The following is a 21,819-nucleotide window of genomic DNA, read 5'->3' on the forward strand; positions in this document are numbered from 1 at the left end:
AGAATAAACCGGTTCTCCGGACCCCCCCAGCCTGGCCCTGGAGGAGCCCAGTAGTCCCTAACCCAGTAGTCCCTAGCAGTGTGCTACAAAGCTGTAGTAGCAGAGCCTGGCCACTGGGAGGCAGTATATCGTTTAGGAACAGGTGTGTGTGTGTGTGTGTGTGTGTGTGTGTGTGTGTGTGTGTGTGTGTGTGTGTGTGTGTGAGAGAGAGAGACTCAAACACAAAACATCCGAGCGATTCTCATAGTTTCGGTATAAAACTTTATTTGACAACATGCTTTGATTCCCAAAGACATCGGAGACTCAGCAGACCCCCGACCACCAGTAGATCGAGGCCTATATAAATATATAAAACCCAATATAAGTATATAAAACCCAATGTACCAAAACGTGTCCCCATGGTAACCAGCAGACAGCTGTCAGTCAGGGGCTGCAGAGGGAATCAGTCTCTGGTGGATCCCAGAAGATGGCGGAGAAGATGTTGTCTGAAGATGCTGTCTTTAAATCATGCAATAACAATCACGTTAAGAAATAATAATTAATTACTTAGGTCTTGTCCCCAGAGAACTGCAATCAAATATATCTTTAAGGCAGACAGAATAATAACCGTTTGAAAGTCCATTTTTGTCACCCATACCCTGAGGAATAGAAACCAAAAAGGTCAACTAAGGACAGAAAAAAGAAACATAACCTCATAAAACAACACCTCCCAGTTTGAAATATATGACAGTATAAAGTATTAAGCTTCTCCTCCTCTCCATGTCATCAATCAGCTGAGCCCAGAGCTACCACACTAAGGCCCCGTCCACACACAAACTATATTCTTGTGGGTTTGGGCCGACCGTCCAGACGGACCAGGTCCCAGGGTGGATGAGATAAAAATGTCCCTATGCATTTTCGTGTTCGGATTCAAGTGGACGCCTGATACGCAAACGATGACGTCATCGCCCCCCCCACCAGGAGGGGAACGTTAGCGTTCCGTCAAATTTTGTTTTGTTTGATTTGTATTATTTTTGTAGCTTTAAATACAGCCCCTTGGTAAATTAAATTACTAACTGTACATTCAAAAAGTATTTTCTAAAAGGTTTAACAACTGCTTCCTCCGCCTCGTCTTCTTGTTTTTTTGGTGGAGAACCAGTGCCACAGAGTGGCCTTGAATATGTACTACAGTGTTTCTACAGCTTGATGCGTTCTCGCAATCAGTCCGTCTTTACAGAGATATTCCTGAAACGCAGCCAAGGAAAAAGGAGGGGAAAAGATTGTTTTCGCCCATGTGGACGGGGCCTAAAAGACCACAATGCACTGCCCTCAAACCCAGGTCACCTCCAGGGGAGGGAACGTCTTGAGTTGACCTCCCAGCACCAGTCAGACGCAGCTGTTGTACCCGCCCTGTTCACCACAGCTGCTGCTGTCCCTGTGGGCGAGGCTCTAATGGCTCCTGGCTCTTCCTCCTGGCTCCTAGCTCCTGGTTTCTGGCTCCTCCTCCTGGTTCCTCCATCTGGTCCTGGCTCCTCCTCCTGGTCCCTGGCTTCTCCTCCTGGCTCCTCCTCCTGGTCCCTGGCTTCTCCTCCTGGCTCCTCCTCATGGTCCCTGGCTCCTCCTCCTGGTCCCTGGCTTCTCCTCCTGGCTCCTCCTCCTGGTCCCTGGCTCCTCCTCCTGGTCCCTGGCTCCTCCTCCTGGTCCTGGCTACTCAGCACACAGCCTTCCTCTTCTCCTCTCTGATGGGGCTCAGACCGGCGTTCCTGGCCGCCGTGACCGCCGCCCAGACGCGGCACAGCATCCCGCCCCTAGCAACGTCACACGGGATGGGGTGGTTACCATAGCGACCAGCAGAGAACCGGTCCTCTGATCAGAGTGTCTGTGTGTTCGCCACCTGATGCCGCAGTAGACCAGGTCCTCTCTGCAGGAGTCCTCCAGCAGACAGTCCAGGGAGAAGTGATGGTGGAGGAGCTGGAAGAGACAAACACACTCAACACAACAGAAGATACACTGAACCCCCACCATCAGCCCAGACCACAGCGAGAACCTGTTAAACCACCACTAAACCATCACCTTCAGCCCAGACCACAGTGAGACCTGATAAACCACCACTAAACCACCACTAAACCACCACTAAACCATCACCTTCAGCCCAGACCACAGTGAGACCTGATAAACCACCACTAAACCACCACTAAACCACCACCTTCAGCCCAGACCACAGTGAGACCTGCTAAACCACCACTAAACCACCACCTTCAGCCCAGACCACAGTGAGACCTGCTAAACCACCACTAAACCACCACCTTCAGCCCAGACCACAGTGAGACCTGCTAAACCACCACTAAACCACCACCTTCAGCCCAGACCACAGTGAGACCTGATAAACCACCACTAAACCACCACTAAACCCCCACCTTCAGCCCCGCCCCCGACCACAGTGAGACCTGATAAACCACCACTAAACCACCACTAAACCACCACCTTCAGCCCCGACCACAGTGAGACCTGCTAAACCACCACTAAACCACCACCTTCAGCCCAGACCACAGTGAGACCTGATAAACCACCACTAAACCACCACCTTCAGCCCAGACCACAGTGAGACCTGATAAACCACCACTAAACCACCACTAAACCACCACCTTCAGCCCCGACCACAGTGAGACCTGATAAACCACCACTAAACCACCACTAAACCACCACCTTCAGCCCCGACCACAGTGAGACCTGATAAACCACCACTAAACCACCACCTTCAGCCCCGACCAAAAGCGAGAACCCTGGCTTCAGCGTCCTCCAAGTCGACAAACCCTTGGATCTGCGGCTGATATTTGAAGCACACGGCCTGAAGACGCTCTGGACAGAAGTGTCCCCATAATGGTTATTGTGTTGGTCTGCTGGTTACCTTGCAAACAGTGTCCTGGTCTACAGGGACGGCTCTGAGCCAGTGGACCAAGGCGTGGTCCTCAGGAGCAGGAGAGTCCATCTGAAGAGCCACCAGACCGTCTGCAGTGTGGAGACACCGGCGAGGAGACTCAGGTACAGGTGCTGACACTTAAGAACCGTCACCTGAGGCTCATCGCAAGAAGCGCCCTGGCTCTGTGTGACGGAAACGCTGTCAGACATGTTGTGGCTGACTGCCTCGTCCCACGAGACCCTCTAGATCAGGGGTGGGGAACCTTTTTGACATCAAGGGCCGTATCAATTTTTGCAACTTGTTTCGGGCGCCACACTTTTTGTAGGCCTATAAAAATAATTCACTCACCACATAACTTGCATGCACAACGTTTTCTCTCTCTATATTTGGTCCGGGAGAAAGCTGCTTGTTGGGCACCCAAACTTTGCTTAAGTGCGTTTATATTGTCCTTGCGTAACTGCCCCTGCAATTCACTTTGCCTATCATGTTAAGTACTGTATCATGAAGTTCCATGTAGTGATTCTCCACACACAAGGCAAACTGGCCTGCCCTCTACTTCAACAAAGAAGTAATCGTCAGTCCATTTTTTCTTGGAAAACACGACATTCATTATCAACCTTTCATTTCTTGGCGGATGCCATGCTAGCCATCAATGGTTAGATTTAGAAATGACAGTGCGACTTGTTTAGGCTACCCCAATGTGACCCTCAACATTCCAAAGTAAGCAAAAAGGAAATTAACCTTTTTCTCCTTAATTAATTTCGTTCAAAAGTTGTCACTTATGCTTGTATAACTATATTGTAGGCTAGGCTATATGCTTTGTTAACATTTCATTTAATTTAAAAAAAACAAAAAAACATTATTATTATTATTTTTTCCCTTGCCTCCAGCGGGCCGGATGAAAGGCATTGGCGGGCCGTGTCCGTACGTTCCCCACCCCCTGCTCTAGATCGTAGTGCATCCCGTTCCTCTGACCCATCCAGAGGCGAGCGGCTCACCTGTAGAGGTGGAGTCGGAGTCGCCGGTGGAGGTCCTGAGAACCTGTATCTCCTGGTGCTTCCTCTGGACGGAAGTCCTCAGGAGGTCCTGGTACTCTGTCTCCTTCTCCGTCAGCTGGTTCAGGAGCCTGGGGAGGAGGGAGGAGGGCGGCGGAAGAGACTGGGTTAGGGTTCCCCCCTTGGAGGGCCCTGATATCGGGGCTCACTGGAGGTGAGGAAGAACCGGCCTGCTCTCGTTCCAACCTCTGTGTCTCCCGCCGTAGCTCCGCCAGATGGAGGCTCAGCGGACAGGAGGGGAACAGGTGGTCGTCGTGGTGACCACTGCTGTCGTCGTGGTGACCGTCCGGGTCCCCCGCCTCCGGTGGTTGGCGGGCGGCGTCCTGCTCCGCCTCCTGGCCAGAGGGGGGAACCACGAGACCCTCCAGGGGAGAGCTCACCTCGTCGACCTCGAAGGACGACTGCAGCTGGAGCTTCAGCTCTAGGGAGGGGGAGGGAGGGAGGGAGAGAGGGAGAGAGAGTGGGAGGGAGAGGGAGGGAGAGAGAGAGAGGGGGAGGGAGAGGGAGGGGGAGGGAGAGAGCGGGGGAGGGAGAGGGAGAGAGAGGGAGGGAGGGATGGGGAGGGAGAGAGAGTGGGAGGGAGAGGGAGGGAGGGAGGGGAGGGAGAGAGAGAGAGGGGGAGGGAGAGGGAGGGAGGGAGAGAGAGGGGGAGGGAGAGGGAGGGAGGGAGAGAGAGTGGGAGGGGAGGGAGAGAGAGAGAGGGGGAGGGAGAGGGAGGGAGGGAGAGGGAGTGGGAGGGAGAGGGAGGGAGGGAGGGGAAGGAGAGAGAGGGAGGGAGGGATGGGGAGGAGAAGGGGAGGGGAGGAGAAAGGGAGGGGAGAAAGAGAGAGAGAGGATAAACCGAGTGTCAGGGTGAGCTGGGTGACAGGGTGACAGGGTGAGCTGGGTGACAGGGTGACAGGGCGACAGGGCAAGCACCTGGCAGCAGCACGGTGATGGCCTCCTGAACAGCTTGTCTCAGCAGGTTGTCCAGAGCAAACATCCAGTGAGGTTTGACCTGCTGCTGCCGGAGAACCTTCTTCACCTGGGCAGGAAGAGATCAACTCTTTTGTCAGGTTAAGCCTCCCCCCCCCCCCCCCTCACACACACACGTCCAACTTAAAGTTTAAAATCCACCTTGTAATAACGTGTTGTTAGCTCACCCTAACCCTTATCTTCATAGCCTAGGGTTATTATTCAAACACTAATAAACCTACGTAATTAAAATAGCTTGTATAGGCATGCTAGCATTTAGAGCTAACCCTAACCCTAATCTTAATCACTTAATTAGCTTCGTAAAGTAAAGTAAAGTTATAATCCTAAGAAATAAAACAACGACAACCGGTTTCCTAACTCGTTAAAACCGTCCCGTCCAAAATGCTCTGGTTGCGCTCTATTCAGTCTGACCTCCACTTAAAACCCTTCAGTTAAAAGTTTAAACTCACTGCGTCCTGGAAGCCGAACAGCGCGGCCTGCAGGCTGCTGGGCGGTACTGCGGCGGCCAGCAGCGCCGCCCGGAGCTCCAGCAGCCCGCCGCTCAGGAGCCGCCGGTCGGGGGAGCGGATGTGGTCCCGCAGGCAGCCAATCAGGTGCAGGATGTGGTCTGCGGTCAGCACGGACCCCCCACCAGGCTAGAACGACATTCATGGATCCACGCGATCACGGGGTTAGTAATGTGTGCGATTGCGATCATGTTACAGTATGTTCTATACATGTTACAGTATGTTCTATACATGTTACAGTATGTTCTATACATGTTAGAGTATGTTCTATAAATGTTAGAGTATGTTCTATACATGTTACAGTATGTTCTATAAATGTTAGTTTGTTCTATACAAGTTAGAGTATGTTAGAGTATATATGAGGGTGTGTTACCATGGGCGTTGTGTTAATAAAGTTGTGTTGAAGGCGTCCTGTTAATATAGTTGCATTGAGGTTGTGTTACCGCGGGCAGGGCGTTGTGTTAATAAAGTTGTGTTGAGGTTGTGTTACCGCGGGCAGGGCGTTGTGTTAATAAAGTTGTGTTGAGGTTGTGTTGAGGTTGTGTTACCGCGGGCAGGGTGTTGTGTTAATAAAGTTGTGTTGAGGTTGTGTTGAGGTTGTGTTACCGCGGGCAGGGCGTTGTGTTAATAAAGTTGTGTTGAGGTTGTGTTGAGGTTGTGTTACCGCGGGCAGGGCGTTGTGTTAATAAAGTTGTGTTGAGGTTGTGTTGAGGTTGTGTTACCGCGGGCAGGGCGTTGTGTTAATAAAGTTGTGTTGAGGTTGTGTTGAGGTTGTGTTACCGCGGGCAGGGCGTTGTGTTAATAAAGTTGTGTTGAGGTTGTGTTGAGGTTGTGTTACCGCGGGCAGGGCGTTGTGTTAATAAAGTTGTGTTGAGGTTGTGTTACCGCGGGCAGGGCGTTGTGTTAATATAGTTGTGTTGAGGTTGTGTTACCGCGGGCAGGGCGTCCTGGACGTGTGCGACCACGGGGCCGATGTGGTCGGTCAGCACGCGGTGCAGCGTGGCGCGGCGCTCGCTGTCCTTACGCAGCAGGAAGAGCCCGGGGGTCTCCCCCGGCGCCGCCGGGGAGCCGGGCGTCAGGGGGACGGAGCCCGGGGTGCTGGGAACACAACCGCACATTACACTACACAACGCACACATCACACTACACATCTACAGGGTGCTGCCACCAGGGGGAGACACAACGCACACATCACCACACTACACATCTACAGAGGGCTTCAGGAGCTACAGAGCGATCAAAAGGTTCTTAAAGAGACGGTCACCCAGTGTTTCAGAGGGAATTCTCTTAAAGAGACGGTCACCCAGTGTTTCAGAGGGAATTCTCTTAAAGAGACGGTCACCCAGTGTTTCAGAGGGAATTCTCTTAAAGAGACGGTCACCCAGTGTTTCAGAGGGAATTCTCTTAAAGAGACGGTCACCCAGTGTTTCAGAGGGAATTCTCTTAAAGAGACGGTCACCCAGTGTTTCAGAGGGAATTCTCTTAAAGAGACGGTCACCCAGTGTTTCAGAGGGAATTCTCTTAAAGAGACGGTCACCCAGTGTTTCAGAGGGAATTCTCTTAAAGAGACGGTCACCCAGTGTTTCAGAGGGAATTCTCTTAAAGAGACGGTCACCCAGTGTTTTAGAGGGAATTCTCTTAAAGAGACGGTCACCCAGTGTTTCAGAGGGAATTCTCTTAAAGAGACGGTCACCCAGTGTTTCAGAGGGAATTCTCTTAAAGAGACGGTCACCCAGTGTTTCAGAGGGAATTCTCTTAAAGAGACGGTCACCCAGTGTTTCAGAGGGAATTCTCTTAAAGAGACGGTCACCCAGTGTTTCAGAGGGAATTCTCTTAAAGAGACGGTCACCCAGTGTTTCAGAGGGAATTCTCTTAAAGAGACGGTCACCCAGTGTTTCAGAGGGAATTCTCTTAAAGAGACGGTCACCCAGTGTTTCAGAGGGAATTCTCTTAAAGAGACGGTAACCCAGTTTTTCAGAGGGAATTCTCTTAAAGAGACGGTCACCCAGTGTTTCAGAGGGAATTCTCTTAAAGAGACGGTCACCCAGTGTTTCAGAGGGAATTCTCTTAAAGAGACGGTAACCCAGTTTTTCAGAGGGAATTCTCTTAAAGAGACGGTCACCCAGTCTTTCAGAGGGAATTCTCTTAAAGAGACATAAAAACATAACTGTTGACATTCAACTAGACCAAATGGTCATGAAAACAGGAAGTAGCGTGCATTACAGCAGCGAGGAGCCGGAGGGGGGCGTGTCCTCGCCCCCGTGGGCGGGGCCGTGTCGCCGGAGGTCCAGAGAGCAGCTGAGGTCCAGAGAGTCCACCGAGTCTGTGTCCTCCACGTAGACGGCGACCGGGACGGAGAGGCTGCGGTGGAGGTCTGAGAACACACACACACACACACACACACACACACACACACACACACACACACACACACACACACACACACACACACACACACACACACACACACACACACACACACACACACACACACACACACACACACACACACGTTTTCAAATCATACTCAAATGTTTCAATTCTATTTTGTAAAGCGAGGCGGGAGAAGAAACAAACTCATTAGAACGGGGAGATCACCAATCACATACACACCTATAATCAATTAACATGACCCAACCACATGTTGAACTGTAGGAGGAGGAGGAGGAGACATGGGGAGGAGGAGGAGGAGACATGGGGAGGAGGAGGAGGAGGAGGAGGAGGAGGAGGAGGAGGAGGAGGAGGAGGAGACATGGGGGATGAGGAGGAGGAGGAGGAGGAGACATGGGGGAGGAGGAGGAGGAGGAGGAGGAGGAGACATGGGGGACGAGGAGGAGGAGGAGGAGGAGGAGGAGGAGAGGGGAGGAGGAGCCGACCCCTCACCTGAAGGGACCTCCCTGGGCTCCTGCTCGTGGGGCGGGCCGGCGCGCCTCCTGGAGGAGTGGAGGAAGAGGTCCCGGAGGAGGAGCTTGGCGGTGGCGCGCTGGTCGGGGTCCGGCTCGAAGCAGCCCATGATGAAGGTCTTAGCCTGGACCGACATGCTCTCTGGAACCCGGGGGTGGATCTTAAACATGCCCACCTGGAGAGGGGGAGACACAGAGGGTCAGTGAGACACAGGGTCAGTGAGACACACAGAGTCAGTGAGACACAGGGTCAGTGAGACACAGGGTCAGTGAGACACAGGGTCAGTGAGACACAGAGTCAGTGAGACACAGGGTCAGTGAGACACAGAGTCAGTGAGACACAGAGTCAGTGAGACAGACACACACAGTCAGTGAGACACAGGGTCAGTGAGACACAGGGTCAGTGAGACACAGAGTCAGTGAGACACAGGGTCAGTGAGACACAGGGTCAGTGAGACACAGAGTCAGTGAGACACAGAGTCAGTGAGACAGACACACACAGTCAGTGAGACACAGAGTCAGTGAGACAGACACACAGAGTCAGTGAGACACAGAGTCAGTGAGACAGACACACACAGTCAGTGAGACACAGGGTCAGTGAGACAGACAGACAGAGTCAGTGAGACAGACGGACAGAGTCAGTGAGACGGACTGTCAGAATCAGGCAGCCAGACAGTCATGCAGACAGTCAGGCAGACGGACAGAGTCTGGCAGACAGTCAGAGTCAGGCAGAAAGACAGTCAGACAGACATACAGTCAGGCAGACAACAGTCAGTCAGGCAGACCTTGAACATGGCGGCCTGGGGGCTGCCCAGCTCGTGGAAGGGGGGCTTCCCGGTGGCCATCTCTATGATGGTGCAGCCCAGCGACCAGATGTCCGCCGGCTTGCCGTAGCCGCGCGGGCCCTGGTCGATGATCTCAGGGGCCATGTACTGCAGGGTCCCTGAGGGGAGACAACACCATCACCCTCCACCCACAACCTGGTCCATGACCTCTGGACCAGCCTCCACCCACAACCTGGTCCATGACCTCTGGACCAGCCTCCACCCACAACCTGGTCCATGACCTCTGGACCAGCCTCCACCCACAACCTGGTCCATGACCTCTGGACCAGCCTCCACCCACAACGTGGACGGAGGAGGTGCAGGTGTGAGGGTCTGAGCAGGGTGATGAAGGGAGGAGGAGCTGGGAGGAGGAGGAGGAGGAGGAGGAGGAGGAGAAGGTGTGAGGGGCTGAGCAGGGTGATGAAGGGAGGAGGAGCTGGGAGGAGGTGATCTGGAGGAGGAGGAGGAGGAGGAGGAGGAGGAGGAGATCATCTGGAGGAGGAGGTGAAGGTGTGAGGGGCTGAGCAGGGTGATGAAGGGAGGAGGAGGTGGGAGGAGGTGATCTGGAGGAAGAGGAGGTAATCTGGAGGAGGAGGAGGAGGAGGAGGAGGAGGAGGGCTCACCAGTGAAGGTCTCGGTGCAGGGGTTGATGCCCGCCAGGCGCTTGGACGTCCCGAAGTCTGAGATCTTTAGGATACCGCTGTAGGTGTTGATCAACACATTGTCTCCCTACACACACACACACACACACACAAAAGTCTAAGTGAACTTTTTATTGTCTATTATATTGTATTGTATTGTCAGACCGACTGTGCAACAAGTTACATAGAGGACCGAAATGACGTTTCCCCATCTTCCAAATGCAATGCAAACACACACACACACACACACACACACACACACACACACACACACACACACACACACACACACACACACACACACACACACACACACACACACACACACACACACACACACACAATGATCCTCCTATTTGAGGTATTTATGTTGAGGTTCTGTTGTACGGCCAGCAGAGAGGAGGAGGAGACGAGGAGACCAGAGGAGGGAGAGGAGGAGTAGGACAGGATGGAGGAGGAGAGGAGTAGGAGAGGAGACCAGAGGATGGAGGAGAGCAGGAGAGGAGACCCGAGGAAGGAGAGGAGGAGGAGAGGAAGGAGGAGAAGATGAGGGAGAGGATGAAGAGGAGCAGGAAAGGAGACCAGAGGAGGGAGAGGATGGAGGAGGAGAGCAGGAGAGGAGACCACCCCTACCTTGATGTCCCGGTGGACGATCTGGTTGTCGTGGAGATAGAGGAGGCCCTGGAGGATCTGTTTGGTGTAGAAGACGACCGTCGCCTCGTTGTCCTTCAGAGGACCCCACTTAGAGCGCAGCAGGGAGGACAGGCTGCCTGCAGGAGCAGAGAGGAGGAGTCAGGAGGAGGAGCAGGGAGGACAGGCTGCCTGCAGGAGCAGAGAGGAGGAGGAGACAAGTGGAGGAGAAGAGGAGATGAAGAGGGGTCTTAAGGAGAGAGCAGGAGGAGATGAAGAGAGGATCAGTTGATCTCAGACACAAGGAGGGAGAAGAGGGTGGGAGGAAAGAGGAAAGGAGACAAAAGAGAAACAGGGGATGGAGGGAATATTTGTAGAAAGGAAACACCATGACAGCGACAAATCATAAAGCAGCTTTAAGATCACATGTTTGATAACAGAGGACCACCATAATATATTCCTCAAAATGTTTAAACAGTTACACTGTTTAACCACTAGGTGGCAGCAAACTCAACGGTGTGGTCATGCGATGTCACACTGCCTCAATCGTAGGCTGAGAACCAGCAGCCAATCTGCAAGCTCCTGATTCATTTGCTCTGGCCCCGCCCCCATCCTGCTCACCGGGGGCCGCTGATGTGTCACGCGTCTCACTGACTGTCTGGAGGCCAGAGGCCTTCTGGTCTGTGAGGAGCTCAGAGCCTCCAGACCTGTACCCACTAGCAGCTCAGAGCCTCCAGACCTGGAGCCACAAGCAGCTCAGAGCCTCCAGACCTGGAGCCAGTAGCAGTAACAGTAGCAGACAGACAGACAGCCTACAGACAGACAGACAGCCTACAGACAGACAGACAGACAGCCTACAGACAGACAGACTACAGAGCCAGGTGTAAAAACTTCTACCAGGATCCGGGCCATTGTAAATGTACTGACCCACAACCTGCACAGAAACATGAGCACATATACAAGTACACACATGTCCCTCTTGTTCCAGGAAGCAAGCGCTTCCTGCATTGCACAACACACACACACACACACACACACACACACACACACACACACACACACACACACACACACACACACACACACACACACACACACACACACACACACACACACACACACACACACACCCTGTTTCTTCTATAGTCTTGAGCCAAACGAGACAGAGTAGTGGTCAGCAGAGGAATGACACCTCAGGCCTTCGGATCGCTCCCATGAGAGATATGGAGTTAATTCAAACTGTGGTACAGTAGGAGCTCAGACAGTCTATATAAGGGTACTTTACAGAGGGTTAGAGGAGTCAGGTTTAAGTTTAAGGTCCCATGACATGCCACCAGGTGTGGTGTGATTAGCCGTTTTGAAAATCTGCCCCTTATGACATCACAGGTGGGCGTGTCCACCCAGATGTACGCTGCATAGATCAGTCTACCCAGTGGACTGTAGCAGACGTTGCTCATCTGTCCGTCACACATCTAGGTGGACACGCCCACCTGTGATGTCACAAGGGGCAGATTTTCAAAACGGCTCGTAATAGGCTAATCACTCCACACCGGGTGGCATGTCATGGCTCCTTTAAGATTAGGTTTCAGGTTATTAGGCATAGGTAAAGATATAGTGCCGGGTTATATTGATTGATTGTCTTCTGTATTCAGCAGAGCTGAGGTCAACGTCTGCCTGTAACATCATCTACAGATGACCCAGCGACCTCTGACCTCCAGGCACCTCCTCCATGAAGATCTTGATGAAGCCGTCCTCGCTGACGGAGCCCAGGTACTGCACGATGTTCCGGTGCTTCAGACGCCGGTGGAGCGAGATCTCCTCGTGGAGCGGCTGGGAGTACCTGGAGACCAGGACCAGGACCAGGGTTAGGGACCAGGGTCTACCTGGAGACCAGGAGCAGGAGCAGGGTTAGGGACCAGGGTCTACCTGGAGACCAGGACCAGGACCAGGGTTAGGGACCAGGGTCTACCTGGAGACCAGGAGCAGGACCAGGGTTAGGGACCAGGGTCTACCTGGAGACCAGGACCAGGACCAGGGTTAGGGACCAGGGTCTACCTGGAGACCAGGAGCAGGACCAGGGTCAGGGACCAGGGTCTACCTGGAGACCAGGACCAGGACCAGGGTTAGGGACCAGGGTCTACCTGGAGACCAGGAGCAGGACCAGGGTTAGGGACCAGGGTCTACCTGGAGACCAGGACCAGGGACCAGGGTCTACCTGGAGACCAGGACCAGGACCAGGGTTAGGGACCAGGGTCTACCTGGAGACCAGGACCAGGACCAGGGTTAGGGACCAGGGTCTACCTGGAGACCAGGACCAGGACCAGGGTTAGGGACCAGGGTCTACCTGGAGACCAGGACCAGGACCAGGGTTAGGGACCAGGGTCTACCTGGAGACCAGGACCAGGGTTAGGGACCAGGGTCTACCTGGAGACCAGGACCAGGACCAGGGTTAGGGACCAGGGTCTACCTGGAGACCAGGACCAGGACCAGGACCAGGGTTAGGGACCAGGGTCTACCTGGAGACCAGGACCAGGACCAGGGTTAGGGACCAGGGTCTACCTGGAGACCAGGACCAGGACCAGGGTTAGGGACCAGGGTCTACCTGGAGACCAGGACCAGGGTTAGGGACCAGGGTCTACCTGGAGACCAGGACCAGGACCAGGGTTAGGGACCAGGGTCTACCTGGAGACCAGGACCAGGACCAGGGTCAGGGACCAGGGTCTACCTGGAGACCAGGAGCAGGACCAGGGTTAGGGACCAGGGTCTACCTGGAGACCAGGACCAGGGTTAGGGACCAGGGTCTACCTGGAGACCAGGAGCAGGGACAGTTGGAGGTGGTGAGACATGTGAGAACAGTGAGACAGTTCGAGGAGAGAGGGATGTTAGCAGAGGTGTCTGAGATGGTAGGAGAGGGGTCTGAGATGGTAGTAGAGGGGTCTGAGATGGTAGTAGAGGGGTCTGAGATGGTAGTAGAGGGGTCTGAGATGGTAGTAGAGGGGTCTGAGATGGTAGTAGAGGGGTCTGAGATGGTAGGAGAGGGGTCTGAGATGGTAGTAGAGGGGTCTGAGATGGTAGGAGAGGGGTCTGAGATGGTAGTAGAGGGGTCTGAGATGGTGGGAGAGGGGTCTGAGATGGTGGGAGAGGGGTCTGAGATGGTGGGAGGCGGAGGTCTTACGAGCTGTCCTTCTCGGGGATCTCCTTGATGGCGATGCGGACCTGGTTGCTGAGGTCCCGACCTGCGTAGACCACCCCGTAGGTCCCCTTCCCCAGGACCACCTTCTCCTCCTCAGCGGTAGTCTCATACATGTACTGAGGAGAGAGGAGGACGGAGGAGAGAGGAGGGAGGAGGAGAGAGGAGAGGAGATAACAGAGAAGGAGGAGGAGGAGAGAGGAGACCAGAGAGGAGGAGAGGAGGAGGAGGGAGGAGAGAGGCCAGAGGAGGAGAGAAGAGAGAGGAGAGAAGATGAGCGAAGGGGAGATATGGGAGGGGAGAGGAGAGGAGGAGGGAGGAGAAAGGAGGAGGGAGGAAAGAGGGGAGGAGGAAAGGGGAGAAAGGAGGAAAGAGCAGAGGAGATACCAGTGAAGGAGGAGGAGGAGCGAGGAGACCACAGGGGAGAGGAGGAGAAAAGAGGAGAGAGGAGGAGATAGGAGAAAGGAGGAGAGGAGAGGAGAGACCAGAGAGGAGGAGAAAGGAGGAGAGAGGATGGTTAGGATCTCCCTGTGGATGAGGAACCCAGTGAGGAACCAGGAACAGAGTTCTCCAGATGGACCGGAGTCCTAGAGCAGGTGGAGGTCCTGACCTCCAGAACCTCTCCGGTGAGGCGGTCCTGGTCAGGGGCCGGGACCAGGGTGGACTGCAGCAGGGAGTTGACCAGCTCACAGAACCTGAGGAGGCACAGGAGACACTGACGGTAAGGGCCCTGACAGAACCTCCACCTCACACCATCAGGGGTTGAGATAATGACACAAGGGAATATGGAGGAAGACATTTCATTGGCCAAGAGCTGCTTCTAGAAAACAACCACTGATCCTAAAGCCAGGGCCCTGCTGGGGCCTGATGGAGGACACACCAGGTTCGGCTGTACTGGGAAGGGCTTGGAGAAGCTTCTGTACTGGGATGGGCTTGGGGAAGCTTCCACCCTTTACAAAGCAGTAGGGGGGGGGGGGGTCTCACCCTTTGCAGTGCAGTGGCGTGGGGAAGCAGAGCTGAAAGTCGTCAGAGTTGTGATGGACGAACAGGAAGCAGCTCCGCTCGTCGTTCTTAGAGACGCTGAGGAGAGAGAGGAGGTGAATGATAGGAAGTGGTGAATGATATGATGTGGTGAATGATTTGATGTGGTGATTGATATGAAGGGCTCTAGGTCTGAGTGGCAGGTCTGTGATCTGCTCTTCAGGTCATTAACTCCTTCCCTGGATCTAGAGGAAAACTGAGCAGGACAATTTATTATGACTGAAGCTCCACTACCAATCCCAGGGCTAACATCACCGTCCCACCCTCATGATGGGCAACAAAACCATTGACATTTTGCATAGGAACTGGTTTGACTGGAATGGCCCACAGAGACCAGACTGGACCAGAGTAAACCTCCCAGCTCCACTGCGCTGCCTGGGGTCAACGTCCCCACGGCCCCTGGCCTGAGTCTCTGGAGCCTCCTCATGACGTCACAGTGCCATGCCCGGTCGGATTCAGCAGTTCGGCACATGACGTTTTGAAGTGTTTCTTTAGTTCACATTGTTGCGTTCACCATTCTCCCTCCCCCTTAGTGAATCCTCTTCTAGAAGGCTTCAGGTATCTGAGAGCACAGGAGAGAACGGGACTCGGTAGAGACCGGGCTGTGTCTACAGCGATACGCTGCTGTTTACATTACCCTCTGCTGGTTTACCCACAGGTCAGGGGTCTGCTTCTGGGTAAACAAGGCAGACACGGCCTCACTGGAGAACCCAGGGAACCAGACCCAGGGAACCGGACCCAGGGAACCGGACCCAGGGAACCAGACCCAGGGAACCGGACCCAGGGAACCAGACCCAGGGAACCGGACCCAGGGAACCGGACCCAGAGAACTGGACCCAGAGAACCAGACCCAGGGAACCGGACCCATGGAACTGGACCCAGGGAACCGGACCCAGGGAACTGGACCCAGGGAACTGGACCCAGGGAACCGGACCAAGAACCGGACCCAGAACCAGACCCAGGGAACCGGACCCAGAACCGGACCCAGGGAACCAGACCCAGAACCAGACCCAGGGAACCAGACCCAGGGAACCAAAACCAGGGAACCGGACCCAGAATCTGACCCAGAACCGGACCCAGGGAACCGGACCCAGAATCCGACCCAGAACCTCACAGAGTCCACCCTGAACACTCTCCCCACCAGCCAGCCCGGTCCAGAGAACACAGGACACAGAACACAGAACAGAGGTTGAGGCTGCAGCTGTTCATTGGTCGGTTGGTGCTCACTGAGGCAGCTGTCAGAACGAGAGCAGCTGTGATGTCATGGAGGAGCCTTTGGGTAACGGTACGACCTCACTGAGGTACTGGAGGACGATAGGACCTCACTGAGGTACTGGAGGACGACAGGACCTCACTGAGGTACTGGAGGACCTCACTGAGGTACTGGAGGACAACAGGACCTCACTGAGGTACTGGAGGACGATAGGACCTCACTGAGGTACTGGAGGACGACAGGACCTCACTGAGGTACTGGAGGACGATACGACCTCACTGAGGTACTGGAGGACGATAGGACCTCACTGAGGTACTGGAGGACCTCACTGAGGTACTGGAGGACGACAGGACCTCACTGAGGTACTGGAGGACGACAGGACCTCACTGAGGTACTGGAGGACGACAGGACCTCACTGAGGTACTGGAGGACCTCACTGAGGTACTGGAGGACGACAGGACCTCACTGAGGTACTGGAGGTCGATAGGACCTCACTGAGGTACTGGAGGTCGATAGGACCTCACTGAGGTACTGGAGGACGACAGGACCTCACTGAGGTACTGGAGGATGATAGGACCTCACTGAGGTACTGGAGGACGACAGGACCTCACTGAGGTACTGGAAGACCTCACTGAGGTACTGGAGGACGACAGGACCTCACTGAGGTACTGGAGGACGATAGGACCTCACTGAGGTACTGGAGGACGATAGGACCTCACTGGAGGTACTGGAGGAGCCTGCAGGGACAGGAGCGTGGAGTGATGACAGAGCTGGTGTCAGATGTTACCTGACGACTCGGATGGAGGAGGCTGGGAAGGACCAGCGGTGAAGACCTTTCTGTGGAGACACAAGGGACACACACATCAACACACACACACACACACACACACACACACACACACACACACACACACACACACACACACACACACACACACACACACACACACACACACACACACACACACACACACACACACACACACCTCCAGTGGGGTGAGGTGCTGCAGCTGGATGGTTCTGCTCTGGTCCTCCTCACTCACGCTCACCACCGCGGGCTGCAGGAGCTTGCTGGGCTCCAGGATGAGGACCTAAGAGAGGACATAGGCCGTGTCCCAATTCAGGGGTTGCATCCTTCGAAGGATGCGTCCTTCGAAGGATGCAGCCTTCGTAGACCGCGAAGGCTGCATCGAAGGCCGAACGAGCGTTGTGGAATGGGACGGTCTAGCCTACGGAGCATTTCCGGATTGCGCAACCAGCCGTTAACGTCCTTTACCTTGCGTGACCACGCGCCGCTCCTGTCTCCTAGCAACCCTGACAGCTGCGGTTCAAACCGGACAGTGGAGGAGATATATGGAGCCAGAAATGATAATTTTATTGGTTATGTTTTATCTTTTATTGGAGGAGTGGGAGAAGATTCACCGCCGGAGCCGGCGGGTGAAGAGGAAGAGAGGACGTTGGCTTAACGTTAATTAGTTTAACGTTATATGTCTAGCGTTAATGTAATTAAACTTTGACAATAAAGTTACATATTTAAAATGGTCCCAACCTTACTTTTATATAAAAAAATGTTTTTACATAGTTTTGTCATTAAATATGTATTCGCTGCAGCTGCTGCTTCCGCTCTCTCCGCGCCATTTCTGAAAAAATATCCAACGCGCAATGAATGTTGGGATACGTTGGGCTGTGAAGGATCCATCTGATGCGTCCTTCAAATCCGGGAAACGAAGGCTGCATATCTCGGCCGCATTCGAAGGACCCTTCGAAATGGGACAGCACTTGACGCGCCGCTGTGACGTATGCGGTCTTCAAATGCGTCCTTCGAAGGATGCAACCCCTGAATTGGGACACGGCCATAGTCACACTCCTCAGGCCTCTGGCTGTCACGGTGGTCCAAACACAGCCTCGAAGAAGAGATTTAGCTTGAAGACTCAAACAATGCCTTAACTGATTATGTCCTAGTTAACCAACTATAAACTAACTTGTTTGTAGAACCAACTCAGAATTGTCTCTTAGTCGGACTGACTATAAATAACTTTGAACCAACTGACAACACAACTCATTTGTTAGTAACTCTGTAGGACTAACGATGAGCTTGTGGTACGAGCCTCTCCTCCGACTCCCAGACAACGGCCATAAGGCCTCTGACGGCTGGGGGCTGGGGGTGAGGACCAGGGGACCAGAGGACCAGAGGAGAGGACCAGAGGACCAGAGGACCAGAGGACCAGGGGACCAGGGGATCGGAGGACTAGAGGACCGGAGGACCAGGTTCTTACCGGGCAGCGGTCTGTGGAGACAGTGGGCTTGCAGGCCTGGAGGTGGAGCTCCATCCAGAAGTTCACCGTGTCCTGCTTGGGGGAGCGGAGCTCTGGCGGCTTGGCGAACTGTCTGTAGATGATGTAGGTCTCCATGATGGAGCCCACGTACCTGAACACCAAGAAACCATCAAAACTATCAAAACGCCAATCAGTCTCAGACCTGTCTCACATTCCATTGGCTACCCCAGCCCCGGCTCAAATCAGAGGTATGAGTTTAGAGGTATCAAATCAGAGGTATCAGGTAATCTGAGTGTAACATACCAGGTAACCTGAGGGTAACCTACCAGGTAACCTGAGGGTAACCTACCAGGTGATCTGAGTGTAACGTACCAGGTAATCTGAGTGTAATCTACCAGGTAATCTGTGTGTACTGATTAGATAATCTGATTTTAGTGAGCAGATGATCCCAGTGTAGTGAGCAGGTAATCCCAGTGTAGTGAGCAGGTAATCCCAGTGTAGTGAGCAGGTAATCCCAGTGTAGTGAGCAGGTAATCCCAGTGTAGTGAGCAGGTAATCCCAGTGTAGTGAGCAGGTAATCCCAGTGTAGTGAGCAGGTAATCCCCGTGTAGTGGGCAGGTAATCCCCGTGTAGTGGGCAGGTAATCCCCGTGTAGTGAGCAGGTAATCCCAGTGTAGTGAGCAGGTAATCCCCGTGTAGTGAGCAGGTAATCCCCGTGTAGTGGGCAGGTAATCCCAGTGTAGTGAGCAGGTAATCCCAGTGTAGTGAGCAGATGATCCCCGTGTAGTGAGCAGGTAATCCCAGTGTAGTGAGCAGGTAATCCCCGTGTAGTGAGCAGATGATCCCCGTGTAGTGAGCAGGTAATCCCAGTGTAGTGAGCAGGTAATCCTAGTGTAGTGAGCAGGTAATCCCAGTGTAGTGAGCAGGTAATCCCTGTGTAGTGAGCAGGTAATCCCAGTGTAGTGAGCAGGTAATCCCTGTGTAGTGAGCAGGTAATCCCAGTGTAGTGAGCAGGTAATCCCAGTGTAGTGAGCAGGTAATCCCAGTGTAGTGAGCAGGTAATCCTAGTGTAGTGAGCAGGTAATCCCAGTGTAGTGAGCAGGTAATCCCTGTGTAGTGAGCAGGTAATCCCCGTGTAGTGAGCAGGTAATCCCAGTGTAGTGAGCAGGTAATCCCAGTGTATATGATGCTATGGTATTCACCAGATGGGAGCGTTGAGTCGGTAGAGTTTCTCCGAGGCCTGGATCACCTTCTTGTGATCGTTGGCCAGGATGCTGGCGCCCAGATACAGACCCACGTCCCAGTAGTCCTGCATCGTCTCCAGGCTGCCCTTCCTCCCCAGCAGGCTGCTCAGGGTCACTCCTGGGGGGGGAGGGAGGGAGGGAGGGAGGGAGGGAGGGAGGGTGGAGGTTCATTCACAAACAAGGGCATTTATTTTTTTTATAACATGAGTGATGATGGATTTAGTTTTAATAAAGACCTATTGTGCAAAAAATCCTGAAACCTTTGTAAACCAAGGTGGATGTTGGTTGGACTGAAGTGACCACATGTATGTTAGGCAGACAGCAGACAGAAGCAGCAGAGCACCTAATTTGCGGAGTTCGATGGACGTGTCAAACTCGTGCCCGGCGGCCATCAGGAGAACCACGTTATGGATCCCAGAGTGGAGGCTGGGCTCCACCTCAAAGGCCTTCCCATACCTACACACACACACACACACACACACACACACACACACACACACACACACACACACACACACACACACACACACACACACACACACACACACACACACACACACACACAATGATGATGATTAATCCCTACAGATGGATTAAGTAGTGTTCCTCCAAGTTGACTTGTTTATGTTGAAGTTATTTTTACTTGGCAGCACAGCAGGGGGGAGGGGACACACACACACACACACACACACACACACACACACACACAGTTGCGTGGGAACCTCAGAGGCTTCCATGTTGTGGGAGTCAGGGAGGGGTCAAGTGCTCAGTGGGGGCTATGTTGGGGCCTTCTTTGTTGGTCCAAGGCCATTACATGTAAACAATATATAGGAGGAGGAAGAAGAAGAAGAAGAAGAAGAAGAAGAAGAAGAAGAAGAAGAAGAAGAAGATCATCATCTAGGGGGCAAAAATATAATTGTGTTGCCGCCCGTTGTCAACATCACACATATTATTAACGTGCATGCGGCGCATAATGTGAAGAAAACCACCCGTCATCTAGCCGTCAATAGAATAGAATAGAATAAAATAGACTTTATTTGTCATATCACCATGTCTTGTCTTTGGTCTCACTGAATAAAAACACATAGGATACATAACAAGCACATCCACTCCATTGAGTGGGCATGTCCACCAGATTGACACATCACATGTATACCCCCTGACACATCACAATACAGTATACTCCCTCCTCTAGCCCACACACACAAGTATACACATCAGGTACAACGCAGCCAGCAACAGTTCCAGCCCGTTCAAGGCACTCTAGTCTACACCTCCCTTTCATCTAGCTTTCCTTGGTTTGTTGACCATGGAGATCGCATTTGGGATAAAAGAGTCTTTGTATATTTTTTTCCTTGTCATATGTGCTCTATAGCGCCGCCCTGAGGGAAGCAGTTCAAATTCAGAAAGGAGGGGGTGGGTGTCATCGTCTAATATACTCATGGTTTTTCTTTGTACTGCAGTGCTGTATAAAATATCTGGTGTTTTTTGGGGTCACCCAATAATTTTCCCTGCCATTTTAACAATACTGGTTAGTTTGTTCCTGTTGTAAAAGGACAAGTGACCATACCAGATAGAGATGTTGTAAGTAAGGATGCTTTCAATCAGGCTAACGTATGCCCTCTCAAGAATATTACAGCTAACTCCAAAGCTTTTCAATTTCCTAATTAAAAACAGCATTTGGCTTGCCTTTTTGCACAATGGCGCTAGCCCAGTGCTAGCACAACACTAGCCCAGCGCTAGCACAACACTAGCCCAGCGCTAGCGCAACATACCGGAACATAGCAGGTCATACCGGTAGCAGGCTAGCACAGGGCTAGCACAGCGCTAGCACAGCACTAGCACAGCGCTAGCACAGCGCTAGTGGCGGGTCGTACCAGTAGCAGGCTAGCCCAGCGGGTCGTACCAGTGGCAGGCTAGCCCAGCGGGTCGTACCAGTAGCAGGCTAGCCCAGTGGGTCTGTACCAGTAGCAGGCTAGCCCAGTGGGTCGTACCAGTGGCAGGCTAGCCCAGTGGGTCGTACCTGTAGCAGGCTAGCCCAGCGGGTCATACCAGTAGCAGGCTAGCCCAGCGGGTCGTACCAGTGGCAGGCTAGCCCAGCGGGTCGTACCAGTAGCAGGCTAGCCCAGTGGGTCGTACCAGTGGCAGACTAGCCCAGTGGGTCGTACCAGTGGCAGGCTAGCCCAGTGGGTCGTACGAGTGGCAGGCTAGCCCAGTGGGTCGTACCAGTAGCAGGCTAGCCCAGCGGGTCGTACCAGTGGCAGCCTAGCCCAGCGGGTCGTACCAGTAACAGGCTAGCCCAGTGGGTCGTACCAGTGGCAGGCTAGCCCAGTGGGTCGTACCAGTGGCAGGCTAGCCCAGTGGGTCGTACCAGTAGCAGGCCTGCTCTCGGCTGCTGTGGTCGCTGAAGCTGGAGCTGATG

General features: G+C 53.4%; 1 protein-coding gene across 2 annotated transcripts in view; it reads right to left on the reverse strand.

Annotated features, from left to right (window-relative positions):
- Positions 1–260: 260 nt before the first annotated feature.
- Positions 261–21,819, reverse strand: part of LOC311352126 (mitogen-activated protein kinase kinase kinase 5) — a 26,187-nt gene continuing 4,628 nt past the window's right edge. Inside the window, exons 6-28 of one of the 2 annotated variants that reach the window (XM_084472335.1) lie at positions 21,769–21,819; positions 19,741–19,853; positions 19,356–19,515; positions 18,154–18,304; positions 16,864–16,968; positions 16,665–16,714; positions 14,608–14,703; positions 14,234–14,318; positions 13,609–13,742; positions 12,146–12,273; positions 10,437–10,573; positions 9,786–9,891; positions 9,124–9,281; positions 8,319–8,514; positions 7,659–7,809; positions 6,368–6,533; positions 5,379–5,564; positions 4,873–4,978; positions 4,141–4,375; positions 3,898–4,025; positions 2,888–2,988; positions 1,874–1,950; positions 261–1,787 (exon numbers count right to left, since the gene is read on the reverse strand). The exon at positions 21,769–21,819 is cut by the window's right edge and continues 120 nt beyond it. In XM_084472335.1, the coding sequence (XP_084328461.1) occupies positions 1,691–1,787; positions 1,874–1,950; positions 2,888–2,988; positions 3,898–4,025; positions 4,141–4,375; positions 4,873–4,978; positions 5,379–5,564; positions 6,368–6,533; positions 7,659–7,809; positions 8,319–8,514; positions 9,124–9,281; positions 9,786–9,891; positions 10,437–10,573; positions 12,146–12,273; positions 13,609–13,742; positions 14,234–14,318; positions 14,608–14,703; positions 16,665–16,714; positions 16,864–16,968; positions 18,154–18,304; positions 19,356–19,515; positions 19,741–19,853; positions 21,769–21,819 (2,917 nt within the window). In that variant the 3' untranslated portion in view covers positions 261–1,690. Of the gene's footprint in view, positions 1,951–2,887; positions 2,989–3,897; positions 4,026–4,140; positions 4,376–4,872; positions 4,979–5,378; positions 5,565–6,367; positions 6,534–7,658; positions 7,810–8,318; positions 8,515–9,123; positions 9,282–9,785; positions 9,892–10,436; positions 10,574–12,145; positions 12,274–13,608; positions 13,743–14,233; positions 14,319–14,607; positions 14,704–16,664; positions 16,715–16,863; positions 16,969–18,153; positions 18,305–19,355; positions 19,516–19,740; positions 19,854–21,768 lie in introns of both variants that reach the window. The other variant, XM_084472334.1, reaches the window with a different exon arrangement.

This window comes from Micromesistius poutassou (genome assembly GCF_964030765.1).
Source record: "Micromesistius poutassou genome assembly, chromosome: 8".
Classification (NCBI taxonomy): domain Eukaryota; kingdom Metazoa; phylum Chordata; class Actinopteri; order Gadiformes; family Gadidae; genus Micromesistius; species Micromesistius poutassou.